This window comes from Anarhichas minor, unplaced genomic scaffold (assembly GCF_050575085.1).
Source record: "Anarhichas minor isolate MPS153535 unplaced genomic scaffold, ASM5057508v1 ptg000136l, whole genome shotgun sequence".
Taxonomy (NCBI): Eukaryota; Metazoa; Chordata; class Actinopteri; order Perciformes; family Anarhichadidae; genus Anarhichas; species Anarhichas minor.
Window position 1 is genome coordinate 16874363 of NW_027466582.1, and position 22776 is coordinate 16897138.

At 39.1% G+C, this 22776-nt stretch overlaps 1 protein-coding gene, 1 long non-coding RNA gene and 6 other non-coding genes across 8 annotated transcripts; 7 read left to right on the top strand and 1 right to left on the bottom strand.

Annotated features, from left to right (window-relative positions):
* The first annotated feature begins 312 nt into the window (after nucleotides 1–312).
* On the top strand, nucleotides 313–10257 carry LOC142941955 (CD5 antigen-like). Its single transcript, XM_076084083.1, has 9 exons — nucleotides 313–466; nucleotides 2392–2496; nucleotides 3759–3869; nucleotides 4564–4890; nucleotides 4984–5265; nucleotides 7425–7739; nucleotides 7833–8120; nucleotides 9917–9932; nucleotides 10125–10257. Exons 1-9 carry the CDS (start codon nucleotides 313–315, stop codon nucleotides 10255–10257), a joined length of 1731 nt encoding a protein of 576 aa, XP_075940198.1.
* Nucleotides 10258–12758: 2501 nt separating this feature from the next.
* Nucleotides 12759–13335, bottom strand: LOC142942312 (uncharacterized). Its single transcript, XR_012951584.1, has 2 exons — nucleotides 13200–13335; nucleotides 12759–12981 (listed from the first exon to the last, which is right to left on the bottom strand). It is a non-coding gene; the product is annotated as an uncharacterized LOC142942312 (long non-coding RNA).
* A 1956-nt stretch (nucleotides 13336–15291) lies between these two features.
* trnav-cac (transfer RNA valine (anticodon CAC)) lies at nucleotides 15292–15364 on the top strand. Its single transcript has one exon. It is a non-coding gene; the product is annotated as a tRNA-Val (tRNA).
* Nucleotides 15365–15552: 188 nt separating this feature from the next.
* On the top strand, nucleotides 15553–15625 carry trnav-aac (transfer RNA valine (anticodon AAC)). Its single transcript has one exon. It is a non-coding gene; the product is annotated as a tRNA-Val (tRNA).
* A 224-nt stretch (nucleotides 15626–15849) lies between these two features.
* On the top strand, nucleotides 15850–15921 carry trnad-guc (transfer RNA aspartic acid (anticodon GUC)). The gene has a single exon. It is a non-coding gene; the product is annotated as a tRNA-Asp (tRNA).
* A 4679-nt stretch (nucleotides 15922–20600) lies between these two features.
* Nucleotides 20601–20673, top strand: trnav-cac (transfer RNA valine (anticodon CAC)). Its single transcript has one exon. It is a non-coding gene; the product is annotated as a tRNA-Val (tRNA).
* Nucleotides 20674–20862: 189 nt separating this feature from the next.
* On the top strand, nucleotides 20863–20935 carry trnav-aac (transfer RNA valine (anticodon AAC)). The gene has a single exon. It is a non-coding gene; the product is annotated as a tRNA-Val (tRNA).
* A 1458-nt stretch (nucleotides 20936–22393) lies between these two features.
* trnad-guc (transfer RNA aspartic acid (anticodon GUC)) lies at nucleotides 22394–22465 on the top strand. Its single transcript has one exon. It is a non-coding gene; the product is annotated as a tRNA-Asp (tRNA).
* Nucleotides 22466–22776: the final 311 nt, after the last annotated feature.

A 22776-nucleotide genomic window follows, 5' to 3' on the forward strand; every position in this document is an offset into this window, starting at 1 on the left:
TTTGTGTCCTAGCTGTGCACATGGCTCCCAGCATCCACAGTCCCACAATAAATACATACAATAAACATGTGTGTTCCTTGACTCTATCACACCCTATCTCGCACACTATCCGTGGTCTAAGTAACGGCGGTGCGTCGTTACAGACAAACATGAGTAAATGCTGTCATACTGTACATAGAACATATTTGATCTGCAATGGTGATGATGTGTGGTCCTCTCCATACAGGCGATCCGGAGCTTTGTCAGCTGCTTCTCTTTAGGACATGAGGGTTGTCATCCCGTCCTGTTGTATTTCACAAACATCTGGTCACAATGTGGCCTTCAGGCTGCTCCTGGACTGAAGCGGGACACATGGCGGCAACACTTCCTCCTCTGAGGGTCTCTCACTGGGACCACAGGTCCTTGGGGACGGGGATCGTCTTCAACTCCTCGACAAATGGAGTTGGGTCCTCAAACGCCTCCTCAAGTACGAGCCTCATCAGTTCATCCACGTACTCTGAATATGAAAACATTTTTTAATGATAGTTTTCTTGTTTTAAATGAAATACGCTTCCTTCCTTATTTATATTTAAACTTTGTCATTTGTACCTGTTAAAATCCCACGTTCATTGTATTATATTTGTTGTAAAATAGTTTAACACTTCCTGTATGTAGGCTCTGTTTTAACTGGCTTTATATGCATTTAATCTTCTTTGACTTGGGGAACACGACCGTGTAGACAGATGTTCCTGCAGATGTTTCTTGTTCACGGTCCTCATTTTCATTATAATGCTCAACCTACAATAATAGAATCATGGTAACACTTCTCTAATTCAGTCACTTTGTTACAAGAGGTTACAGAATATATTATAAAGTATTTATTACCTGCTCAACACTCCATGAAAGTGAAAACCATGTTCCTGTGTTCAGAGCACAGGATGAAGATGTGGAAGTCCTCCAGAGATGATGTCTGGTGGAGGTGACTCAGCTTCTCCACGTCTTTCACTCATCTCTTGTTCACCACCATTTTCTCTTCTTTTTGGGGTGAAACTGACTTTTGAGCAACATTACAAAGAGCTGTGTAAAGTAGCAGCTGTGACATCATACATCAGCTTCTGTGAAGACAGCAGTGTCCCATCATGCACCAGGGTGAGTTATATCAACAACGAACTGGTTCACAGCTGAACTCGGACAGCTAAGGTTTCTAAAGGAAGAGGCATTGAGGAGTGGAGACAAGGACCGGTTTAAAGACTCAGAATACAGCCAGGAGGTGAGAGATGCTGAACCATGATATCCTGAGAAATTTCAAAAAGAGCTCTCAGCAAGTGAATATGATTCAGTGTGGAGAGGTCTCAGACAGATCACCACTTATAAGCATGAAGCCCCCCCACTCTGTGAATAACTATTATAAGCATAAAGCCCCCCCACTCTGTGAATAACTTAGGCCTGAGTTCTACTGTTGCTTTAAGAGACAATGTTGACTCTATTCTGGAGAGGGTCGTCATCAGGCTATTTGAGGGACAGAACCTCTGCAAACACTGCTGGTAGTACTCACAGTATCAGTACTTTTACTGTAACAGACTACTTCTACACTGTCATATTAATACTTTTACTGTAACAGAGTACTTCTACACTGTCGTATTAGTACTTTTACTGTAACAGAGTACTTCTACACTGTCGTATTAGTAATTTTACTGCAGTAAAAGATGTGAGTACTTCCATCTCTCACAGGAGAAACTTGATAAAGAGCAACAACAGAGTCAGCTTGAATCAGGAGTTCACTAAATCATCAGAAGTAATAAATCACTAGAAACTATTCAGTGAAGGAGAAACAAACTGACGACACATGATGTAAGATCACCATAGCAACACACAGGAAGGTGCTGGATGTGCTCACAGATATATTGATCTGTTGATTGATAGTCAGATAGACCAATGGGTTCAGAGCTAAACACATCCTGCAGCTTTATGAAGAACTCATAACAAAATGACTACAAAGAGACATAATACAACTACAGAGAGACTCAAACAACCATGAAAGTTAAAGAAAACCACAAACATGTGAAACGACTACAAGAAAATATAAAACTACTATAATAAGACTCAAACAAACACAGAAGTTTTAAAACAACTATAAAGAGAATGTAACTCTTTATGTTTCTATTTCTCTAGCTCTATAGTTCTATGGTTCTATACTGCTTCCATGAGCCCGCATGCTGTATAGGACAATAACTAAACAGATTGGTGTCAGACCAAAGTGAGAACAAGACACCAGAGTGAAGAAGTGTCTGATCCACTGGTCACACTGGAAACATGGTGGACAGAAGAAGCTGATCATGTGACAGAGACTCTTCTCTGTAAAACTAAAGACAGATAAGCCATCAGTAAAGCTCCACCTCTTCCTGTACACAGATATACACCGAGGACAGCACACAGACACACAGACGGGCAGAGAGACGGTCTACCTGGACGTCATGGATCACCTGTTGATGCTGCTGCTGTTGCTGTGTAGCTCAGGTAAGACTCTGATTTAGAGATGATGTGTTTTATTACAATATTACTGTTCTATCTTTAAATCAGAAAACACACACACTAAACATGAAGACCATGGAGTGAGGTCGTATTGTTGCGATCAAATAAAAACGTTTCAAAATAAATAAATGATTCCTTATGAATAATAATAATTAAAGTGATTAATTATTGACTGCATGAACTGTACCAGCCTCCATGTTAAAATAAAAACACCTCAAAAGTTTCCTCTTAGTTTATAAAACGTGATGTTTCCTGAACTTTGTCGAATCGAAAACATTCAAGTTAAAATCCCCAAATATTCATCAAATCACAAGTCATTGATTATATTTGTTGTAAATTAATATTCATACAGTCAAAGTATATTCAGTAATGATCTCGGTGTTTCATATTGTTGGTGGTAGAGTCCTCCATAGATTCAGACTCATGACTAATAGACAGGAAACAATGTAGCATGTGATCAGTGAGGCTGTTTGAAATCTGATATCAGCTTTACTGTTTCCTGTTCACTCTCCTACAGACGGATCAGAGCAGCATTAAGTTACTGCTAATGCTGACTCAGCATTTACTGCTGCTTCATAATAAAACACCTCAACAAGACGATCACAATGGGGCCTTTTATTGTGAAGAACTCACAGGAAACACAATGTATTCATCACTGAGTACTGAGAGACCGTCATGACTCGCTACCTCTGATTGGCTGAACCATTAAACCTTGTTGCTGCCTGATAATAATCAATATAATATGTTGTTATTATGTCTTCTTAACTTTGGACTTTTCTCTGTTTTTAGCCCCTCCCCTCAGGATACTCTGCCTTCTAAGGGAAGCCCTTGTTAATCATAATTTAAATTTTAAAAATAATACATTTCTTGTTTGTCGTATTGTCACAAAAAATATGACCCTTTAATCTCCTCTTCTGTGATTGGCTGAAACAGATGAAGACGTCTAAACACAGTCTTGTTTTTTAATGCAGGTTCAACTGTCTGAATATCAATGTAACAACATCACAATAAGTTTTTGGTGAAAATTGAAAATACATTTCTATTTCTATTATATTTACTTAATAAAACAACAAATATGTGTCTATTTCTCCAGAACTCCAGGCTGAAGAAAATCATACATCAACAGGTAAAAAGAGAAAGAAAAGAGAAATAAAGAACCAATGAAGCAGAATCAGCAGCCATGTGTTAGTTTAATATTTTATAAAAAAAATAATTTCTTTACTGACGACTCTCTTGTTTCTGTTCAGAACCTTTCAGGTTGGTAGGAGGAGTCAGTCGCTGTAAAGGAACACTGGAGCTGAAACATCAAGGAGACTGGAGGCCAGTATATTACTCTGACTGGAGGCTGAAGGAAGCAGATGTTGTCTGTAGAGAGCTGGACTGTGGCTCTGCTGTTTCTGTAGGACAGAGAAAGTCCTCAGAGAGATCTGTGTGGTGGCTCCACTCTTTCTGTGTTCAGTCTGGATCTGCTCTGAGAGATTGTTTATCATCAGATTCCTCTTCCTTCATCGTGGATCTCATCTGCTCAGGTAAGCCCATCAGTGACATCATCTATGACAGTAATGTATCTAGGTTGACACACACATGCAGCAGCTAGAATGGCAAAAGACTGGTCTGATGAGTAGCTGCCTCAGTAAATCAGGTGCTGAATGCACCAAGATATCTTTATATATGAAATCTCCATGTCTGCTGCTTCAGGAGTCCTCTGGGCCAACCACCAACCAGCCTGAAAGGACTCCTCCTTCAGCTTCTCAGCTTTCTTATTCACTGGTTTCCACCAGCAGGTTCTTTGGTTTCCACCATAACAGTCACCAATGACCTACTGGACACAACTTTGAGCAGCTCAGCTCAGCCGGGGGCTCGTCAGTATCTCCACACCCTGGACACTCCTTAAGGAGAGAGTCCAGCCCCCATCTCTTTTAGATGTTAGGGATCATTTTATAAACACATTTATATTCTGGGTCACAGATCTTCTAAGAAAAATGAGACAGAATGTTATTTAGTGTCTGATGTCTTTTATCTCTCTCTCTCTTTCATCTTCTATCATCTCTCCAGACTCTGTCAGGCTGGTGAATGGGACTAGTCTGTGCTCAGGCAGACTGGAGGTGAAGTCTAAGCAGTCTAAGCAGTCTAACCAGTGGGGGTCCTCAGTGTGTGAAGATGTCTTTGACCAGCAGGATGCAGAGGTGGTCTGTAGGGAGCTTGGCTGTGGGTCTCCTTCAGTCCTCCAGGGGGCACTGTATGGAGAAGTGGAGGCTCCAATGTGGACCAAAGAGTTCCAGTGTGGAGGCCATGAGTCTGCTCTCCTGGACTGTAGAATCTCAGGCTCAGATAGAAACACCTGCTCACCTAACAAAGCTGTTGGACTCACCTGCTCAGGTAGAAGAGGAGCTGCAGCTTTGATCTGGTTAATTTCTGTTCTACTGAAACTCACTTTGTTCTTTTACTGACGACTCTCTTGTTTCTGTTCAGAACCTGTCAGGTTGGTGGGAGGAGACAGTCGCTGTGCAGGAACACTGGAGGTGAAACAGGGAGACTGGAGACCAGAAGAAGAATCTGACTGGAATCTGAAGACAGCAGATGTTGCCTGTAGAGATCTGGACTGTGGCTCTGCTGTTTCTATCAGACTGAGAGAGGAGTCCTCAGAGAGACCTGTGTGGTGGATCCACTCTGACTATGTTTACTCTGGATCTTCTCTGAGAGAGTGTTTAACATCAGAGTTCTCTTCCTCCATCGTGGATCTCACCTGCTCAGGTAAGCCCATCAGTGACATCATCTATGTGCCAATCTACTTCCTATGTTTTGGTCCAGTCCCTCCCTAACTACATCCTGGGAATCTGTCTAGAACAGGGGTCTTCAACATTTTTCAGGCCAAGGACCCCCAAACTGATAGAGAGATGGAGCAGGGACCCCCGACTATATATATATTGTATAAAATTGTGTTTTATATTAAACTGGGCCTAGTGCCATGTATAAACATACCTTGTTATTGTGCATTGAATACTAAGCTATTCAAATAATACACAGGTTCATATATTCATGTTTTTATTTTAAACATGTGCAAGGTCCAGTGAGTAGGGAGCCGTGCCACTGCCATTTATAAACATACCTGTTATCTTGCATACAATACTGAACTATTAAAATAATGGACAGATTCATGTTTTTTGGTTGAGTTACAAAACGATCCATTTTCCATGGAAGTTGTTATAACTCCAAGGTACATTATCCAATCCACACAAAACTTCTTATGCATGATGCTACTTCAAGCCTGAACATACTTCAATTAAAAAAAAATCAATAACTCATAGCGCCGCCTACTGGCTAAAAGAAATGTCATATTTTATACTTTTAATTATTCCTCCTAGCCAGGTGACCTGATGAGTCTAAAATTTGGTAAGGATAGCCTTAAGACATTGATGATGCATCATCATGAATTTTGTGAGTTTTCGTGGAACGCTGTTGCCGTGGCGACGCATCGTTCGCCATGAAAAAAGAAGCTGATTGTTTAGTGGGTTGGGATGATCAAAAACTCATGGAACTTTGTACATGTGTCACAGGTTATTGGAAGAAATAGTTTATATGATTTTTTTTATTGGCCGTTTTAAATTGCCTCTATAGCGCCCCCTACAATATTTCAAAAGAGCAGCCCCAGCGCTACGTTTTGGCTACATGTATGAAACTTGGTAGGCACATGTATCCTATATGGAGACTAAAAAGTAAGTCTCTTAGGACCGTGCTCTAAACCCTACCGGAAGTCGGCCATTTTCAATTTTGTATGAATTTATACAATATTTCGACGATGCAGCCCTCGCAGTACGTTTCACCCCTCGCAGTACCTTTCACCTGGATATATAACATTTAGATGTATAACATTTGGTAAACAGATGTATCACATGTAGACTTAGAAAAAAGCCCTTGGCTACCCAACCGGAAGTCAGCCATTTTGAATTTAGTGAAAAAACACATTTTTGCAAACTCCTCCTACACGCTGGGTCCGATTTCTACGAAATTTGCTGTGGATCATAATTGGATCTAGATCATCAAAAGTTATCAAAAGCTTTTTGATATCTCTTTGCCCTTACAAGATATGGACCAATACACTTCTTAGGGGCGTGGCATAATATCAATACAAATAATTAATTTAATAATTAAATAAATAATTAAAAATAAAATTCATAAATTTTGCCTCATTCGGCATGAAAAAGGAAGTTGTTATAACTCCAAGGTACATTATTCTATCTGCAACAAACTTCTTATGCATGATGCTACTTCAAGCTTGAACATACTTCAATTGAAAAAACTTCAATAACTTATAGCGCCGCCTACTGGCTAAAGGAAATGTCTGATGTAACTCAGCTGGGCTTGTTCCAAACGGTCCCAAACTTCACATGCTTGATAACACTCATGGCCTGAGGATGTCTACAAGCTAATTTTCCCTAATACTCACAGCACCACCTGCTGGCGAAAGGAAATCTGTATTTTTTGACAAACACCATCCGATTTACGTGACTTTTACATAATGTGGTTTACACTTGATATAGAGCTACATAATGCACGTGTTCTGTAGCGCTAGGGAGCGAATACAGGAAGCATCGGACTATTTGCAAAGCATCATTTCCAGCATTAGGCGGTCCACATGGGATTAAAAACGGCTCACTCGCGGATGCACTGTCCGACGGTCGCGGACGGTCGCGGACGTTCTCGGACGCGCAGGCCGGAGTCCAGCTGGCACTCCCGACGTGCTGGAGGATGCGAGGGCCCATTCATCGCTGCTCGCAGCTTTAATGATTATTATTATTATAAATATTATTGATTTATTGTATTATTTAATCCCTGAATTATTGTTTCATGACATCTTGTTATTTAGTGTCTGGTGTCTTTTATCTCTCTTGTATCTTCTATCATCTCTCCAGACTCTGTCAGGCTGGTGAATGGGACTAGTCTGTGCTCAGGCAGACTGGAGGTGAAGTCTAACCAGTCTAACCAGTGGTGGTCCTCAGTGTGTGAAGATGACTTTGACCAGCAGGATGCAGAGGTGGTCTGTCGGGAGCTTGGCTGTGGGGCTCCTTCAGTCCTCCAGGGGGCGCTCTATGGAGAAGTGGAGGCTCCAATGTGGACCAAAGAGTTCCAGTGTGGAGGCCATGAGTCTGCTCTCCTGGACTGTAGAAGCTCAGGCTCAGATAGAAACACCTGCTCACCTAACAAAGCTGTTGGACTCACCTGCTCAGGTAGAAGAGGAGCTGCAGCTTTGATCTGGTTTATTTATGATTTAATAAAACTCACTTTGTTCTTTTACTGACGACTCTCTTGTTTCTGTTCAGAACCTGTCAGGTTGGTAGGAGGAGACAGTCGCTGTGCAGGAACACTGGAGCTGAAACGGGGAGATTGGAGACCAGTATATGACTCTTACTATGACTGGACCCTGAAGAAAGCAGCTGTTTTCTGTAGAGATCTGGACTGTGGCTCTGCTGTTTCTATCAGACAGAGAGAGGAGTCCTCAAAGAGATATGTGTGGAGGATCAACCCTTACTGTGATCACTCTGGATTTGCTCTGAGAGATTGTTTAACATCAGAATCCTCTTCCTCCAACCTGGATCTCATTTGCTCAGGTAAACCCATCAGTGACATCATCTATGACAGGGGTTTTCAAACAAATTTTCACTCTGGGCCACATCAGCATTACGGTTGCTCTCAAAGGGCCGGTTGTAAATGTAAGACTGTGTAAATGTAACTACTCCTAACATATTGGTAAATAACTGTCTCTACATTTGATTATTGTTTATTCAAGTGTAAAAATATTGTACATGCAGTTATATAAATGTAAAAATATATTTAAGCACATTTCTGTTATTGTAACTTAAATCCTTTTAATTTAGGGTTAAGAAACCCACATTACTCTATCAAAGATCAAACTGTTAAAGAAAATATCAAAGACAAATATCAAACAAGTTATTACAATAACTTCGTTCAAAGCTTAAAATCCTTTCAAGGGTGCGTTTGCACAATCCCACATGAAGTATTTAATCTGTTGTAAAGTCACGTTTAAAGTAGTCTTCAATGTACTCACAATACATTTCCATGTCAAATGTACAGTAACCAGCCAAAGAGCTGCTTCTGTGACTGTGTGTTTAAGTATCTCATCATTTTGACTTTCTATCATAACTTCGACTTCCTATCTCATAATTTCGACTGTGGGGATATTTTTATTATCAAGTCTAACTTTAAATTATTATTATTATTATTATTTTTTTCTGGCGAATTCGCGGGCCACATAAAATGACGTGGCGGGCCGGATTCGGCCCACGGGCCTTGAGTTTGACGACATCATCTCTGACAGCAATGTTTCCAGTGTGTTCCTTCCTCTGTCACAGTGACAGTCAGTGGGTTTCCATTGGACTGAAATGTAAAGTTATCCAGGACAACGACATCCTAAAGTAGAGAGGTGGGCTTGTTTCTGGAAGCTTCAAACCTTGAGAGACTGATGAGCTTCACCTGGCAGGACACACCTGTCTGTCTGTCTGTCTGTCTGTCTGTCAGACCTGTGACATCAATTCAGGTTCCATCTTGTTCAACGGAGGGTAAACATGAACTTTCATCATCTCTCTGTGGTTACAGACCTGCTGCTTCAGCCAATCATCACCGTGTCCTCCTCAATGTACGGGGTCTCCGAGGCCCAGCAGCAGGGGGCTCCGGTGCTCAGGCGCTCCACCTTCACCATCTGCTGCTCCATCCAGCCACAGTACCCAGGAGGCTCCTTCCAGCTCACCTTCACCTCCTCCAACTCAGCACAAAACTACACCCAACCAGCTGTCAATCACTCTGCCAACTTCCTGTTTCCTGCTGCAGAGCCCGCCCACCAACGAAGCTACAGCTGTGTTTATCACATCTATGTTTTTAATCATAACTTCTCCTCTGAGAGCCGTCTGCTCTCCATCACTGTCTTAGGTAAGCTGACTGTTTACATGCAGGATTGAAAATGATTGGTCCAAACTGACTGACCACAGAGTCCATGTTGATGTTTCTGGAATGACACTGTGACTCCTGTCATTGTGTTACACATGTCATATAGTAACCAAACCTAAACACAGTCTATAAAAGGCAACAGCTAACAATCTACTGTAGGACAGAGCAGGTTTGGTTACCAGGATAACTCTGGTTCTCTGAGAACTGAAGCACCTTCTGATGTAACCAATCACAAAGCTCCACTGCCACCACATCAGTCATAACACCCCTTAGCCCCCAACTCTCCATTTTCAAGTGTAGTTCCTCCACCTATCAGAAGCAAGAAGGGTGGTGTGCTCCGATACCTCACTCAGAGAACCAGGGTTATCCTGGAAACCAAACGTTGAGACAGTCGTTAATGTGTTAATGTGTGTCAGGTTGTAGATTTCAGGGTCAATGGGAGCTGTTGGACTCATGATGTTGTGTGATGTAATGACTGTCCATGTGTTTCATCAGATCCATTACCTCTGATCATCAGAGCGATCGTCCTGCCGCTGACTCTTCTGTTGGTGAACGTTGCCCTTTACTTCTACTGTAAGGTACTGACACATGTCTGTTGTTTAAACCAGCGACTGACATGAAGCACTCGCTCTGTGTTTAGTGAACTGAAGACAGGACTGTGCTGTCATTTCTCTCCAGGCCAGCAGGGGGCAGATGCCGTGCAGACAGAAGAACACTGAGCTGGTTTATTATAACCTGGGTGTTCCTCCAGCTGAAGAAGAAGGAGCTCAGGGAGCAGAGTAGCTCCTCCAAGGAGCTCATCTCACATCCAGATGGATTTCTACCACACAACCACCATCAGCTCCCTTTGATACGCATGTTCCCTTACACCAGAAGGCTGAATATGATCTCACATTATTATAGCCTGTCTTTCTTACTCTCAACAATGTGTTGGTCTCTCCATATCTTCTGACTTCCTGTCTGTGGCTCTCAGCTCCAAGCCCATTGGTTCCTGCTGAAGACGTGAATCTTAAACACCTCACAGATATCAAGTTTCATTTAAAAGTAGACTTGAGAGCAGGTTTACCAGAGTCCAAGCAGAAACCAAAGACTATCAGGAACAATGTTAATGTGATATATTAGAATAAACATGAAACATTGACTTACATCTTCTACATTCTGTACAACGATACTCAATGTTGACAATCTGTTGGTGTTTGTCTTTTAAAACATAGAATGAGCTTCATGACTTCACTTTAGCGCTCCTTGTGGTTCACATGACTCTTTATTGTCATGAGCAACATTTATATAAAAGATAATCAGAATAATACAAATATAAACAACGTCCCGCTGTGATCAGCCCCTAGAAACTCATTTATTTGAGATTCTGAAATTTTTACTATTTTCCTCATTGTTGTTCTTAATCATTAATTGTGTAACTAAGGATTTTACTTATTTTTTATAATTAGAGGGTTTTACTTAAAGCATTTGCATTTTGCTTAGTTTTGTAATTAAGGATTTTACTTATTTCATTAGAATTTCGCTTATTGTTGTAATTCATTAATGTTGCAATCAAGGTATTTACATTTTTTCATAATTAAGGATTTTACTTATTTCATAAGAATTTAACACATTTTTTGTTCTTCGTAAATTGACTTAGTTTTGAAATTAAGGAATTAAAAAAAATGTAATAAAGTATTTTTCTTAAATCATGAGCCTTTCACTTTATTTTGTAATTAACGAAATGTCCTTTTTCATTAAGATTTTACAATATTATGTAATTAAGGATTTTGCTTATTTTTACAATTAAAGATTATTCTTATTAATAATTGTGTTTTGCTTATGTCATCAGTGTTCTTAACTTTCTAAATGAGGACTTTTCATTTATTTTATAAGTGTTCAGCTAAATTCTGTCCAAAAGGATTTTTCTCATTTCATAAGAACTTTGCTTATTCCTGTATTTAAGTATTTTGATTACTTTTGTGATAAAGGATTTTGATATAAAATATCCTAACTAATCAAATTATGTGAATAAAATATGAACACGTAGGTAAAACTAAACACACATACTTGTACTGCACAGATACAGGTAGTATTAGTACTACTTTAACAAAGTACTTTAAGGGTTGTTGAACTTGGGTCCAGTCGGATCCTTTCTGGACGTGGAGCAGACAACATGTGACCCTTTACCAACCAAAACCAAACCTGAGCCTCATTAGAAGGACTTTAAACTCACATGAGCAGATCTGTGTTCAAATATGTGCAAATGATCAGTTTTCATGTGGCCACAGAGATGAAATGATGAAGATCACTGAGATAATAAACTATGAAACTCTGTGAATGAGCTGAATCAGTTTTCTGCTAATAATCAGATTGTGAGTCATAACCAAAGCCTTCACGTCTTCTTCTCTGGCAAATGTAAAGACATTTTATTTCCTGTTTAGTGTGAGACACTGAGATATGAATGTGACTTTTCTTTAGATATTTATTCAAAATAAGAGATTAAGGTCTCATAATTTTAAGAATTTTACCATAAGAACTCTTTATTTATATTGTTCACAATAAATTTTTTCTATTAAAACAAGATATTTGAAGCTGTCACATTGGACATGTATCATAGCCCTATATCGGTCTGAAGGACAAAGCTTTAATGTCTTCCACAAAACAATCTCAACTCAAGGTCCCAGCTTGTTCTGGAGCTTTCAACAGTACCTCACCGTCTTCATCAGCTGATGGTGTTTTTAGTTGTTCAAACTTCAGCACTTTAAGGACTTTTTGACCACGTTGGTTTAAAAGTTGAAATTGGAACTTATATTGGAACTATATTTATTTAAATATATATATATAAATTTATATAGATTTATTTATGAATAGATTTATTCATGTAGATATTTATTTATTTGAATTTTATATATATATATATATAGTATTTATTTATATACATTAATTTATATATAAATGTATATAACGGTTTGTGTTTTCGTGTCATAGCACAAGATTTACAGCCGGTTGTCTTTAATGAACGTGTTCAGTGTTTCTATGTTTGATAAATGTTTATTTATGTTTATCATATTAATAGTTCAAAGAGACCAGAGGACTAAATGCTGCCTCAGTCTGACTCTTGTTTAAAATAAATGAAACACATCCTGATGCTAAATCCTAAATTAAATTGAACCGTGACTCTGTGTTCTTTAATTTACAGTGTAAAGTTATTTACTGTGTTTTTCTATTTTTTATTTATTTGGACTATTAACTATGTCACGAGCCAGCTCAAAAGGCCGTAACATGAAGGGAGACAAGACGAGTTAAAAGTAATAAATACACATTTATTTAAGGAACCAGTAACTAAACTAAACAAACCAAAACAAAGCAGCAGCCAGGTCCTCCAAACAGGAGGTAGGGAGGAGAGGTGCGGGGCGGCACCGTCAGAGGATGCTTCTTTGGTCACTTCCAGCAGGCTCAGGTGGGGCTCATTAGCTGCCGATCAACATCCTGCAAGAAGAACTGACAGGAAACAGACACAGACCCCTGGTGGAAGGGAGGGGTCGTCACAACACAAATACTCAGATTAAACTATGAACTGTGCAAATTAAATTACATTAAAAAATACATTTAATCCCCAACAATAAAACTTACTTTATAATTTAGGTCAATACATTATTAGATAAATAGATCAACATGTCTCAGTGTTGCAAGAAAAATTGTTTTATTAAAGTAAAAATACGACAGTAGCGAAATTACCGCACCTCCCTGAACGCGTCCTTTAGGGGGCGTTAATCTTTAACACGTGACGTGTGTTTTACTGCATGGCACCACAGCTCGTGAGAGGTTGTGGACCGAAAATAACTTGATTACGGAAAACTACCAACCGACCGGTTTGTACTCTTATCAGAACACACATTTGATTGGCCGAGTAGCATCACGTGACACGGTTTACAATGCTTGTGATTGGTCGGTGTGCTTCCTGGACCTTCTGAACGAGTACCGTAAAGACTAGAAAAGCTGAGCCAGTTAAAATATCTATAAAGACGGCATCGTGTGAATGTTAGCTGTACTGGAGACATTTTTACTTCAATAAAACACATAAAAAACGAATGATTAACTTAATGAACACATGACGAATATAATCTAAGACAAATAACATCCAAACAGATAAAGCCAGCTCAACTTTTATGTACTTTTCAAGTCAGTTCACATTATTTTGTCCACAGACACGTTACTTAGTGGCTGTGAGGATTACCCACAATCCTTTGCTTCTCCTACTAGGTGCAGGTACACATTTACAACAGCAGGTGGCAGAGTTTCCCCATTTATCAGATGATCCTTTTCAACTGTTACACATGTGTAGCTCTGGTGTAAAAGTTATATTAAAACAAGTTAGTTCATAATGAAGTCAGATGAAATAACTCAGTGAGGTAATTAAACTGAATGTAATTTAGTTTAATAAAGACAAAGTGAGATTAAGATAATTTAGTCCGAAATAAAGTAGGAAAAAATGGTGAGTAAGTAGGTGAAATAAACAGCTTTAAACAATATCGACGGGAAACAGTGAAAGTTAAAAACAAAGAAACACTGGTTCTGCCTTCAGTTTGAGCTCTGTTGTGTGATTGGTTACTCGATGTGTCAGTCAGACACACCTGCAGTAAAGTCCTTATTTGCAGTGACTCCATTTCTGCACTCTTAGTCTCAAATCAGGTGTGATTAATACTCGACAAGATCTGTTAGATCTATTGTTAAGTTTGAGTCTCTTTGTTTATTAAGAGGGTGATCTATAGATTTAAACCTTGGTGGTAGACCTGAGGACACCAAACCAGTTTGAAGGTATCTTAGGTCTCCTCTGTAGAGTGTTGGGGAGCTACACATGTAACATGTTCAGCTCTGATACTAACAGTAAGTAATTATTGTCCCGAGGTTAGGACCTCCCACCTCATTAGCATACAGACACATAAATAAATGAATAACTGTAGGTGAACAGAAATGTAGAAATAAATATATATGTATTTGTTTATGTCCTGTTTGATTATCAACTTTTATTTATTTACCTATACATTTATTTATTTATTTCAGCATTTATTTATTATTTTATTCATTTATTTCTGTATTCAAACATTTATTTAAGCATTTATTTATTTATTCCTATATTTATTTATACATTTATTAATGCATTTATTTATACTTAAGTCATATTCTGTCCTCCATAGTTAAGAACTACCGTAGGAAATTAATCGAAAAAGGTTATGCGAGTTTAGCCTTATATTTCCACTTCAGGATCATCTTTGGAACCTTGAACACAAATTCTAATTGTGTAATTTCATCATTCCCTGGTGAGTTATTCATTTTCAAATGGCCAACTTGAACTTATTCTAAAGTGATTTTAGAATCACACATTAACTCTTCCTTAATGGGTAATTGCATTTAAACTGTCCAAATATTTAGAAAAAGCTGACAAGGCTTTCCCATTGTACTTAGTTTTGTATAAAGTAGAATGACATTCATAACAAAACTTTGAGATATCCTTTTTATTATCAGTAACAGTCCCTTCAATATTCAACTGCAGTATAGAATTGTAGGCTTGTGACTTTTGTAGTTTAAAGAAATGTCAGACATCTGCTCACCTTCCTCTAACCAGTTCAGTCTTGATCTTACAAACGCTCCCTCTGCTTTTATGTTATACATATCATCTAAATTACTTTGTAACTCAGTCCATTTAAATCTGTCCTCTTCAGATAAGTCTTCTGGAGGCTCATCAGAAAGCGATGTGATTTCTGAAACAACCTCCTCTTAATAGGGAACGGGACGGACTATTTGACTGGTACCTGAACACAATATTGTCAACAAGTTTCCGTAGTGTAGTGGTTATCACGTTCGCCTCACACGCGAAAGGTCCCCGGTTCGAAACCGGGCGGAAACACTTATTGCTTTTCATTACTGGCTTCCGCGTTTGACAAAATGGTATTTTAAAGCGATTTATTTCAATAGATGCATTCCAAAAAGTGCAAAAATACAAACGGAAGTAAAAATAAATCTGTAAAATCAAATTACTTCAATATGCGGAAAACCACGTTTTTATTTTAGGTCCCTGAACGCAACATATATGTAGTTTCCGTAGTGTAGTGGTTATCACGTTCGCCTAACACGCGAAAGGTCCCCGGTTCGAGACCGGGCGGAAACATTGTTTGCTTTTCACCACAAATCATGTTAATATTTGAATGAAGTCAATAAACTGAACTTCATTTTGAACTCTAATGCCGCTTGTTGAGAGATGATGATATCGTAGATTGCAGTTACTGTGTACTTTTCTACACCAAACATTACACAGCAGGGAAATCCACTGCATTGGTCAATGTCACATAGTTAAATCCATTTTCTTCCGGGCCACGTGACTTGTCAGGCCCTTCCTCGTTAGTATAGTGGACAGTATCTCCGCCTGTCACGCGGAAGACCGGGGTTCGATTCCCCGACGGGGAGAAATGCTTTTCATTTTTGTTCTATTTTTACTATTTTTTAATGTATATTCATGTTTTTGAAGAGAGTAAAGTAAAGAGTCATAAATCTGCTAAACCTCTGGTGAAGAATGACAGGAGATTAAAGCTGGAGTTACAGACCTGCTTTAGCTGATTGTAGCTACAGACCTGTACGATCTCAGTCTGTAGACGATCCACCTGCCTCAATAGAGGGTTGATTTGCCAACAGGGAGTCATTGTTATATTACTAGTTTGCAGTGGTGGGCCGTCAGGGCCTACAAAGCCTTCTCTGCTGGCCGAAACAGAATCACAAAGTTATAGCTATTTTATAATTTAATAATTTTTCTTAAATACACTACATGTATTATAATTTATGAAAATATGTTTCCCATTATCTTATTTTCTCATTGCACAGCTACTATCTTCCTCAGTTGCTCTGCTTTAAGTAGAGATTTCATCCAATCAGATTTCACCTAAGAAGAGAGGCCAGAGGCCTGCACACTCACAAGTGCATCCCTTTGCAGTTTAAGTGAATGGGGACGATATTGTTGATTGTCATAGTCTTCAACCAATCAGATCTTTAGTTTGACATGTTGGGCGTATTCTTTGACATGTCAGAGCCTTCTAGCTGGCCTAGTCATACGTGATTGGTCAGTGGGCTAGCGTGACATGTTGGGCGGTGACAATCCCAAAATCTGCTGCCTCTGTCGAGCGGACATTTTCAGCCCTGAAACGCATTAAAACGTATTCAAGAAATACAACTGGGGAGGCTCGACTGTCTTCACTGGCGTCCATGAATCGAGAAGGACTTCTTACTGGAACCAAAACGCATGGATGTACTGAACAACCGTGAGATTAAACTCTTTGTTAACAAAGAAAGGAGAACTTTGTCTTTAAATAGTGAACAGCAGCTCTGGTAAGTTAAATGCAGTAGCTTTAACTGCCATAAATATTATTTATGGCATTATTTAATATGCTTGTTTATATTATATATTATTATTTGTACAACTTGTTTTTATGAATATGGATTTTCGTTTGGTTTTATATGTGATAGGAACTATTGTTACGTCCTATGTTGCGCTGGGGACCCATTTAGCCGGTGCACAGCAACAAGAAGATACGCGAAGCGGCAGCGGTCTATATAGTCCATGCAAAGTGTTAAAGTTAAGTTCAAGTTTTTAAGTGATCTACTTTGAATATTCATGTGTTTTCGAGTGGACTCATTTTCCCTCTCGGTGTTGACAGACGAATAAATCCGTCAGTAACAAGAACTATGGAGTCGTGTATTTCCTGGAGGGAGTGATGGGAGCATTACTACTCTGTTAATTTGTCTATTGTGTCGTTTTCATGATATGGGTAATATTGTTCCCTCTGATATGAATAATATTTGAATGGCCCCTGCTCTTGAGTGTGTGGCGGAATGCGTGTTTTAGCTGAATTGATTTTTACTATATGCATTGTCTGTTAATGCCGCCGCATCCCGTCATGCGGGTATTCATGTATCTGCACTCATAGTGTATTTGTAGGTGTTGAGCTTCATTTTTACGAGTGCAGGCCCAGGTATAAAATGCACGGCCCTCACTGCTAGTTTGACGTAGTTGCCTTCAGGTTGGGTTTATATTCTGTGAGCTGCTGTCTGGCACTCAGACGTAAAAACGGGGTCTCTTTTAAGTGAGAAACAGCGCTGCCAAAATCCAGTTTGTGGCCATAAAATATATTACACCCGTAGTGATGAGAACTACCATAGAGAATGAATGGAGAAAAATTGAGAGAGTTTAGCTCTGCTGCTTCCGCTGAAGAGGTGAACGTCTACAGATCGAAACCGTGAGACGTTCTTGACCGCATACTTCACCAACCGTTAAGAGATCAGAGCCAGTCCAGGTGATTTTTATTAATACAATCTAGATAATAACTATAAACACAGATGTTAAGAAAACAATGAGCCACAATACAGACAGTTATACAATCATATCCTGAGAGTATTTCTGTATTTATTCTAGTGCAATAAATATATACATTCTAATGCAATCATTTTATTTATTCTAGTTCAATACAGCGCCTCCAAAATCGCGCTTGTGGCTAAAAATATATAACAGCCGTAGCGATAAGAACTACCATAGGAAATGAATGGGAAAAGTTATAGGCCGTAAGGTGAACCCTGTTATCGTTTCATCCCGCTCCACAGTCGTGCATCTACACAATCTTTAGTTAATAAAAAAGAACGAGTCATGCTAAGCTACCAAAAAAAAGTTCGTCGCTGAATTTTCAGTCGATTCTCGATGCGTCTATGTTTTATGCAGAACTAGTTTCTTCAGAGCGTAATCGGATCTTGGTCGCGAGTGGCGGCACGGTTCGACACGTGATCGTTCTACACCAATGAGGTAGCTGCTTTTTGTCAACAGAATGGCAAGATGGCGGCTCCCATGGTTAGATACAACGTTACCGAAAAAGAGGAAAACATCCGAACATCTCCAAAAGTGTGCTAAATGGATTCTAAACAGTGCTGTATACATCGCCGCGTCCAAGAAGAACAATGAGGCAAATATACGATAATGTTATGTTTATGTTAAGTCATTTAGATCAACTTTGAAATACCTGGGAATGCACCTTACTGACGATCTTACATGGACTAACACACACTGCACTTTATACTCCCTCTTGCTATTCATGAAAAATATTTCTTGATGTTTCTTTCTTCACACTATTTCTATGTATGTGACAAATGAACCTCCTTCCTTGTATCAATAAAAGGCAGTAATTGTACTTATACCAAAGACCATTTGTTTGTTCATTCATTCATTCATTCATTCTTCCACAAATGAAAACACTGATCAACCATAAAAACAATCTTTATGAAAAATATGAAATATGATATATAAAACTGTACAAAACAGAATAATGAATAACAGATTAAGTACACTCAGTCCTCACTGTCAGTGTCAGGACAGTTGTCTTCCAGTTCCTCAGTTTCTTTTGTGTTGGCACAATTACAACAACGACATAAGTCTGTGCAACACAGTCCTGCAGAAAAACAGGAACATCTGCCTGTCTCACAGGCACTTTTGCAGCCGCAGTGTATCACATGCAAAACACTGTCAGGGGCCGGATTTCTGGTCATCCAGGTGACGTGCAAGGTCCCATCCTCTATTTGCCAACCATATCCAGCAGGTGATGGAGCACTTATATTTTCTTTGAGACAGGACCTCATTATTGCAGCCTGGTAGTTTGCCCTTTTGCAGTGCTGATGGAGGGCATCAGCAGTAGGGGGAATGCATAATTCTGGCAAGGCCGATGATGCCATACAGAAAGCCTTGTACCTAGCTTCATTTACATTTTCGGCAGATGGCTGATCATACAAGTGGCATACATACTGGCAAAGAAGTGCAAATGTTGACTGCTCCAAGTTAAAGTTGGTACCTAAACTTTTAAAAGCCTTAAGGTACTCATCTTTTTCACATGCAACAGAAAATGTCTTTCTTTTTCCTTTGCCATAAAAGGCACTTGTGGAGTCACACCCAGAGAATGTGTGAATTCCAATCAAGGCTGAACACACACTGGTTCCGAGAGCTGATGACACCTTGGTAATGTCAATGATATGTGTCCTGTTGCCAGTCCCTGTGAAAACATATAAGCTGCATGGCAAATCTGTCTGCACACTTACAGCAATGACTGCCACATCAGTGTCAGAGCTCTTGATAATGACAGCTTTATGCTCCCGTGCAGCATGTTGTGCATGTAAAAACACCCTTGTGTCACATTCTTCATGATCACACTGCAGGTCTTTAACAACACGAACAGTCTGTACACCCTCCTTAACAGTCACACAGTGACATTGATCTTTATGTGTGATGTACAAGCAGAGGTTTTTGCCCACTCTTGTAAGGTCTGCATTTTTCCATGCAATATACAGGAATTCGGCAAGTGCTTCCTTATTTGTTCCTTCAGAGAGAAACTTTTTCCATTGGGTTGGGGTCCTCTGATCCGGGGCAAAGATTTGGATGCGTTGTGACCCTGCATCAGCTCTACGTGACCGTTCTAGGTTTTTGATACTGATGAGTGGATACTGGTCAATGACAAAGTCAATGCGTGTACACTTGTGCTGCAAAGCGAGTTGGAGTATGTTCCACAGTATGGTCTCTGCAAGCTCTCCAAATGTACCTGGTCTGGATCGCATGGCCTGTATGACTGCCATACCATCAAAAAGAATGGCACCATCCACTGGAACTTGGTCAACCAAGCAGTCTCCACCTTTGTTCTCCAATAGATCCATGAGAGCTGATTTATTTGTTTTGGCAAGTAAACCATCAGCTCGATGAAGTCGCCATCTTGCCATTCTGTTGACAAAAAGCAGCTACCTCATTGGTGTAGAACGATCACCTGTCGAACCGTGCCGCCACTCGCGACCAAGATCCGATTACGCTCTGAAGAAACTAGTTCTGCATAAAACATAGACGCATCGAGAATCGACTGAAAATTCAGCGACGAACTTTTTTTTGGTAGCTTAGCATGACTCGTTCTTTTTTATGAACTAAAGATTGTGTAGATGCACGACTGTGGAGCGGGAATCATTTTCTAAAAGACTTTTCGTGGTTCACCTTGCGGCCTATTAAGAGCTTACTATTTTTGGCTCCCACACGCGAAAGGTCACCGGTATTTTACGTCCCTGAACGCACCACATATGTAGTTTCCGTAGTGTAGTGGTTATCACGTTCGCCTCACACGCGAAAGGTCCCCGGTTCGAGACCGGGCGGAAACACTTATTGCTTTTCATTACTAGTTTCTGCGTTTAACATATTGGTATTTTAAAGCGATTTATTTCAATAAATGCATTCAAAAAAGTCCAAAAATACAAACAGAAATAAAAAGAAATCTGTTAAACTAGAATTACTTCAATATGCGGAAAACCAAGTTTTTATTTTAGGGCCCTGAACGCACCATATATGTAGTTTCCGTAGTGTAGTGGTTATCACGTTCGCCTAACACGCGAAAGGTCCCCGGTTCGAGACCGGGCGGAAACATTGTTTGCTTTTCACCACAAATTATGTTAATATTTGAATGAAGTCAATAAACTGAACTTCATATTGAACTCTAATCCCGCTTGTTGAGAGATGATGATATCGTAGATTGCAGTTACTGTGTACTTTTCTCATAATCCAATGTCAAAGTCCCTTTCAGAGACCAATATTCAGCCTTTTTTTTGTCTATCTTTGATTTGGGCTAAAAATAATTTCTTCCATAATTGAAAATAATATTTTTGGACTTAATACTTCAGAGAATACTTGTAGAAATACTATGATCTACTGCTACTGTGTACCTTTTGAATATTCCAAGGTCAAAGTCCCTTCGTAGTTAAGTAAGTACATTAACTTCTTATTTTTGGATATAGGACTTTACTATTAGACCCGGAAGTAAGTATATTTCAAAATAAAAGTCAAGGCAAAAGAATGACTGAATGCAAGAAATTCTTATATAGTATATGATGCAAACACATACCAGGGTAACATTAGAAGAAAATACATTAGTTTATATAAATAAATAGATGTGGTAGATGGGAGTTTAATATTTATTTATCCATGTACTCAGCAAGAATCAAACTACTAATCGGTGAATTGTTTGATTCAATACTGTTCATAATTTAGTTTAATCAAAGACATTTTTGTGTTCACAGAGTTGTTGCTGTTAGCACTGATATTTATTTTTTCACCGTATTGTGCTGTTGCTTCAGTGAATTCAGAGCACACTATAAGTAAAAGTGTTCACCCTTTCTACCACTAGATGGCAGTATACGTGTGTTTAAACCAAAGATTTAAACACTGTTTAACTGTGCCTTTGTTAATTATCTATGTCATTGATACAGATGTATTTAATGATGTTTATTTCATCTGATACTTGATGTTGATTATTAATTTGCAACCTAGTTATAAACATCATGTATTTACTTGTTATATTTGTGTCATTTAAGAACCAAACATTCCTACATGAAAGAGTGAGCATGTGTTGGTTCATTCTAATTAAACACTAAGCATAATTGACCTATCTCATTGATTCACACTTAAATCCTGAATTGAATGGTTAAACAGAAGAGGTCAAAGGGCCAAGATGAGAAGATATAATGTTGGTCAAATGCAGTAAAATGACTTCAGTTTTATTGACATTTAGATTCAGAAAGTTTGACTCTAGAATATTTTCAGATTTTTTCCTAATCTCACAAGACAAGAGCAAAAACATATTAATTGGTTCTCTTTTCTTCTTTGCTACTATCAAAACGTACACGGAGCATATACACATCTAAGGTATATATTAAGTTTAGTAACAATGATGTGTATTTTTCTCAATTAAATCATGAATCACTCAACTTGTCGGCAACTTCTGAAACTTATACTACACCAAACATCACAGCAGGGAAATCCACTACATTGGTCACTGTCACATAGTTAAATCCATTTACTTCCGGGCCACGTGACCTATTAGATCCTTCCTCGTTAGTATAGTGGACAGTATCTCCGCCTGTCACGCGGAAGACCGGGGTTCGATTCCCCGACGGGGAGAAAAACTTTTCATTTTGTTGTATTTTTATTATTTTTGAATGTGTATTCATGTTTTTGAAGAGAGTAAAGAGAATAGTCATACATCTGCTCAACTTGTGGTGAAGGTGCAATCATTTTATTTATTCTAGTGTAATACAGCGCCTCCAAAATCGCCCTTGTGGCTAAAAATATATAACAGCCGTAGCGATAAGAACTACCATAGGAAATGAATGGGAAAAGTTAAGAGCTCACTATTTTTGGCTCCCACAAGCGCGAAAGGTCCCCCGTTAGAAACTGGGCGGAAAAACTATTCTTTGTTCCTGCTTACTCCA